Source organism: Impatiens glandulifera, chromosome 8 (assembly GCF_907164915.1).
Source record: "Impatiens glandulifera chromosome 8, dImpGla2.1, whole genome shotgun sequence".
Lineage (NCBI taxonomy): Eukaryota > Viridiplantae > Streptophyta > Magnoliopsida > Ericales > Balsaminaceae > Impatiens > Impatiens glandulifera.
This window is the reverse complement of record NC_061869.1, coordinates 37,489,241-37,495,376: the sequence shown is the minus strand read 5'-3', so window position 1 is coordinate 37,495,376 and position 6,136 is coordinate 37,489,241. Positions and strand designations below refer to the sequence as shown.

At 37.1% G+C, this 6,136-nt stretch overlaps 1 protein-coding gene across 1 annotated transcript; it reads right to left on the bottom strand.

Moving 5' to 3' along the window:
• Positions 1 to 797: 797 nt before the first annotated feature.
• On the bottom strand, positions 798 to 2,583 carry LOC124913284. The gene is made up of 4 exons (XM_047453879.1): positions 2,292 to 2,583; positions 1,435 to 2,246; positions 859 to 1,384; positions 798 to 811 (listed from the first exon to the last, which is right to left on the bottom strand). The coding sequence occupies exons 1-4, from the start codon at positions 2,581 to 2,583 to the stop codon at positions 798 to 800; spliced, it is 1,644 nt and encodes a 547-aa protein (XP_047309835.1).
• Between the last annotated feature and the right edge of the window lie 3,553 nt (positions 2,584 to 6,136).

Sequence of the window (6,136 nt, the reverse complement as noted above, 5' to 3'; positions counted from 1 at the left end):
GGGATATCATCATTTGTTTCAGCAATTGAAATGCGTCATCTGCTTCTTTGTTCCAACCAAACTGTCCCTTTTTCAGCAGAGAAGTAAGGGGTCGAGCAATGCAACCGTATTGCTTAATGAATCTACGGTAATACCCGGTTAAGCCTAGGAATCCCTTGAGTTGTTTTGGTGATTGTGGAACGGGCCATGCGCTCATTGCTTCCAGTTTCTCCGGATCTGCAGCTATTCCATTTTCATCCAAAATGTGTCCCAGGTATGCAATTTGATTACAGCCAAAACTGCACTTCCCTTTATTTAAAACTAATTGATGTTGCTGTAATATAAGTAATACTTGTCTCAGATGAAATATATGCTCCTTCCAGTTTGGACTGTAAACCAGAATATCATCAAAGAAAACCAACACAGATTTCCTTAGAAATGGCTTCAACACATCATTCATCAAACTTTGGAAGGTGGAAGGTGCATTTGTTAAGCCAAATGGCATCACCAGGAACTCATACAAGCCCTCATGAGTTCGGAACGCAGTCTTATGGCAGTCTTCCGGGTACATTCGTATTTGGTGAAAACCAGATTTCAAATCCAGTTTGGAAAAAACCTTGGATCCATGCAGCTCCTCCATCAGTTCTTCTATCACCGGAATCGGAAACTTGTCTTTAATGGTGGCTGAGTTCAACCTCCTATAATCGATACACATCCTCCAAGATAAGTCTTTTTTTCTGATCAACACCACGGGAGCAGCGAACGAACTGTGACTTTTTCTAATTATTCCCCTTTCCAGCATATCATTGATTAAGTTCTCAATTTCTGATTTCTGCAGGGCCGGGTAGCGATAAGGGTGTAAGCACACAGCTTTGGTGCCTTCCTTTAGTGGGATCCGATGATCGTGCTCTCTTGTAGGTGGTAAGACATCCGGTTGCTGGAACAGAGTACTAAAATCATCAAGCAACCCGTGAAGATCTTCAGAAACCTCTTCCTGGGCTCTTGTGATAAGTGCAAAGAACTGGGCTTCATTCTCTGTTTTTGCTTGTACCATGGCAGCCAGGCTGCCCTTCCTTAACAATTTCTCCAACTGGTGACCCTTTATAAGATTAATTTGTGTTTGGGGTATCCCTTGCAAGGTAATAGTTGCACCCTCCATTTCAAAAGAAAATGTAAGTTTTTCAAAATTCCAGGCTGAAGTGCCTAAAGTAATTAACCACTCTATGCCCAACACCATATCATAACCTGTCATAGTAAGAACTTTCATATCCGCTTGATAATCTTTACCTTCCATGGACCATTTCAGGTTTTTGCAAATGCTGGAACAAAACAGTGTTGAACCGTCTGCCACTTTTACCGACACCACTTGAGTTTCAAAGCCTTGTGGCCTATATTTCTTAGTATCCTGCTGTTAATGAAGTTGTGAGTGCTGCCTGTGTCGATAAGGATCACTACCGGCAGACTCCCAATCTTGCCCCGGATCTGGAGAGTTTGGAAATTCTTGTAACCGGTTAAGGCATGTAGAGAAATGGCGGGCTCCTCCACTGAATTGGGCTGCAACAATGAAGGATCGTCAACAACCGTTTCTTGAACCAATTGGACATCTGGTAAGGCTTCTTCCTCATTAGCCGAGATCATGAACAACTTTGTTTTACACTTGTGGTTTGGTTCCCATTTCTGATCACATCTGTAACAAAGGCCTTTTCTCCTTTTCTCATCAAATACAGCAGGTTCTAATTGTTTCATCGAGCCCTGATTCCCGCCAGAAGAAGATGCATGAGGAATGCCCGAAAAAGAAGTTCGGTTGGAACTTGGCCCGACTGGTTTGGGCAGTAAAGGGGTTGATTTACTATACAAGTATCCTCTGCTCCACAGGGATCTGTATATTGATTCTTGGGCTTTGGCCATCGACATAGCCTCGTTCAAAGTTTCTGGATTTCTAAGTTTGACAGCATCTGCAATTTCCTTGTTCAGACCCGCCAGGTAACATTCTATCACGTACTCCCCTGGAAGGTTAAGCAATTTCTGGGAAATATTTATATATTGTTGATTGTAATACATGACTGATTCCTCATTCTTTCGCAGATGCATAATATGTCTCATGGGGGTGTCATACATAGAGGGACCAAAATGTGCTAGTAGATCCCTTCTGAACACTTCCCACGTCAAGATTTCCCGATGATTGCGTTGCTGCAAATAGGAACCGTACCACATTCTGGCATTGCCCGTAAAATGGATTGGAGCAATGTCTGTTTTGGTTTCATCCTCTGTCTTATCAACGCGGAAAAATTGTTCTGCAGATATGAGTCAACCTTCCACTTCGGTTCCATCAAATCGAGGAAAGTTGACTTTGGTGAGTCGGGTTGGAGGAATATGTCGAACGTTTCTATCACGTGGAGGGTTCTGACGGCCATTACCCTCATGTCCCCTATGGCGATTTTCTTGGCCAAGAATATGAATTTGCTCTTCAGTGGCCTTCATACGAGTTTCAATAGTGTCCAATCTACGATCCATTCTAGTGTTCACATCAAGAAAGGAGGCAGTTAACGTTTCGATGGAAGCACGAAGGGCATCAATCTCTGACTGTTGTCGGGTTTCCACCATGGTAGGATTGTATGGCTCTGATACCAAGATGTTACAGGTTAGGGTTTGATAAATTATTGAATTTTGTGGTTTATGATTTAGGGCAGCGGAAGTAGTGTTTTTAAAGAAGAAGAAGAGATCTGAAGAAGAAGGAAGGATCTGTCAATTTATTAACAGCCAAGAAGAAGAAGAAAAAGGTACATAACAACCTTTAAGATTTTCCATAACATTGATAAAGAGATTTGGGATTGTTATACCCAAACATTACAGTTTTACAGTTACATAACTACTTTTCATAACTACCCATTTCATAACTACCCACTACACAAACAGTTACTAAATTCTAACTTGTATAACTGTCTAACCTTATCATGAACACAACACACACAACAAACATAACTGTCATACAATTATACTGAAATTACTAGCTACATGTAACACTTTCCCTTGTCTGGATTGGGACAGTGGACTAACGGGAACCAGTCATGTTAGAATCAAGAATGCAGATAGCAGACAATCATAGTTTTAAACCTGCACGGCCATGATATCGAACCTGCGCAACCAACTACACTAAGAAGACCAGCAAACATGCACTTGCACATGTATGTCGCACAACCTTCGATTACAATCTTCAACCACAGTGAGGCAAGTGAGGCAACCGACTGCAAACTACATCTAAAACTAGACTACAAGTAGACTTTCACCTGCACCAGAAAGCATGCGGCCTGTACAATACCAACAGATGCACGACCTGCAACCCGCACAAGAACCAGCAACCGCATCTGCACAGTCTCACACAGTACATCAACAGGCGCTTCCTCAAGAAGATGAAGAATCAACACCTGCAACAGATCACAAACAGTTGAGATGCAAAGCCTACGGCCTGGACAATACACAATAGCTGCACAACCTCCAATCTACAAAAACAACAAATATTAGGGTTGAACTACGCCTGCACCTATTCAACGGGGGACTGTTCTAACACCTGCACCAAGACGCCAACACCTGAAACGGAACTTGAATAGTTGTAGCAGCCGAGATCCGCGTCTCTAAGAAGGGCATTCGGACTGTTGGCCTACACCCTAAAGATTTGTACATACACATGCACCTACACAACACCAAAGAACAGACCGCAAATGCACCATGGCAAGACATAGACTGCCACAGCAAACTACAGGGCGACAAACGGACTGGTGCAGCAGGACATCACTAGTAAAAATTGATCTTTTAACATCCGGAAATTCGGCCGTAATTTATATTATTTCGGTCGGTACTAATCAGTACTGTCCAGTTAAATTACGGACCTTCACGGATGGTAGAACCTGCATCGTTATTGAAAATGGTATCAATAACGTCCGAATTTCATTCGGACGTTATTACTCAATAAAGGCCGAATTTTCTGCCGTCGTTATAAAATAATTAAGGCCGAATTTTCTTCAGACGTTATTAATCAATATAGTCCGTTTTTGTACTGACATTATTGATCAATAAAGTCTATTTTCCTACTAACGTTATTGATCAATAAAGTTCGTTTTCCTACGAATATTATTGATCAATAAAGTTCGTTTTCCTACTAACGTTATTGATCAATAAAGTTTGTTTTCCTACGAATGTTATTGATCAATAAAGTCCATTTTCTTACGGACATTATAGATTAAAAAATACTAAAAAAAGTTTTAATCTAGAAACCTGACATTTTAAATTAAAACCTATTATATTCAAATTAAACAATATCATATATAACATAAAATATATAACATGTTCCAACAATCTATTCAAAAATATATATGTTCCAAAACATGAATAGAGATTTACAAATTTTGATCTTATAAAGACATATATGTTCAGTTACTTAATTTCTTCAAATTTTCAAAACATGAATAAACATTTATAGGTTTCTTCATTTATTCAATATTCCTATATCCAAAAATCTAAAACAATCAAATGAAAATGAAAATTAGGCATTTAAAACTGTAGAAAGCAAAACCAACATAAGTAAAATACTTCATTAAAAAACAATAGAACCATATTATCATTGAAACAACAATCTTATTAATTTTTTTTGCAAACTTCAAGTTACTACAACTAAGAGAAATCATAGTCGATTGTAAGAAGAAGAAAAAACTAGTAAAACCATAAATCTCATTAAGCTGAGCCTATCCATAAAATAGATTAATTAAACTGACATTACCACAACCCTAATCATGATAAGAACAAAATGAATTGTTAATTTTAAAGAAATGACCTGATTTGTTGATCATGTAGAAAATATAACAATTGTTGGTTTTAAAGTAATCTCTTACCAAATATTTCACAAGAGAAGTGGAAAGACTTGTTAATCTTTATCTTCTTCATCTTCTTCATCTTCTTCATCATTAGATGTATATAATTAAACTAAAATTAATAAAAAAAAACATATTAGCATAAACAATTAATCAATATATTTTTAAACCTATTTTAAAAGGCGGCGTAGTAGGTGGTACTTGTGCATGGGGTGGCATCGATGAAGATTGAATTCCTAAGTATCGTGTCATCATAGCTTGCATCATTTTCTTTGTTTCAACACGATCAACTAATATTCTAGAATCAATAGCTTCCCTTTCTACTAATCTTTTTACTTCATTAGTCTCCCTTTCCTCTATTAACTTTTTTTAATTTCTTCCAAATTACTTTGTACTTGCTCATGATTATTTGTTAATTTCTCTACTACGGCTCTTAAAGAAGCGTTCTCTTGTCGGAGAGCTCTATTTGATTGATCAACTCTAAATTATGAAGTCGACACTCGTGTTCCCATCCCAATAATAGTTCCATGATTTTGTGGGCCAAACATTTGTTCCACCATATCAAATTCAGAAATGGAATTAATTTCTTGTCTAACTTCACGCATCTTATCCTATAATAAGTAATTATATTAATTTAATTATAACATAAACAAAATATCATAAAAATGAATAAATAATTAGAAATACTTACCGACTGTGATTGTACATCGAGATCAATAGATTTATCCTTTCTTGGATGAGTCTCAATAAAGACGTCCTCGTAATATGGACGTTTCCCATCCCGTATTTCCTAAATATATTCAATGAAACACTTTCAATATATGTTTTTTTTTAAAATTATAAAGTAATTAAGCTAGTTACACACATACCATTTCCCGCCCCACTTGAGAAAATGACTTGCTTCCGGTGCGATGAACATATTTGTGTTTCTTTCTATTAATTTTATTGGTAGAGCTTGTTTTCTACACTTAGAAAAATAATTTAAAATTATTTATCACATAAAAATATTTATCTTAAATTAGTAATTACCTTATATTTATCGGTGAGAAAGTAGTGGTGAAGCAACCACTCCCAATCCTCTTGGGTCATTTCCTTTGGCTTGATAGATTTAACTTTATTTATGTCACATTAGTGTGCAACGATACAATGTCTACTAATATCGGCTCTCCACCTATTCCAAAAATATTGCATGTTTCGTAACGTGATATCGCGATAATTTTGAATATTAGTAGCATCGAACTTATCCTAAAAATTTTTAAATATTTTTATAAGAAGATATTATTTAGAAATAT

Bases quoted from the DNA above. Each gene is read 5' to 3' on its own strand.
- LOC124913284 (XM_047453879.1), bottom strand. From the start codon at position 2,583: ATGGTGGAAACCCGACAACAGTCAGAGATTGATGCCCTTCGTGCTTCC. The intron at 2,247-2,291 runs GTTGACTCATAT...TTGATAAGACAG, and splicing joins TGATGGAACCGAAGTGGAAG to AGGATGAAACCAAAACAGAC. The intron at 1,385-1,434 runs GTAGTGATCCTT...CATTAACAGCAG, and splicing joins GCAAGATTGGGAGTCTGCCG to GATACTAAGAAATATAGGCC.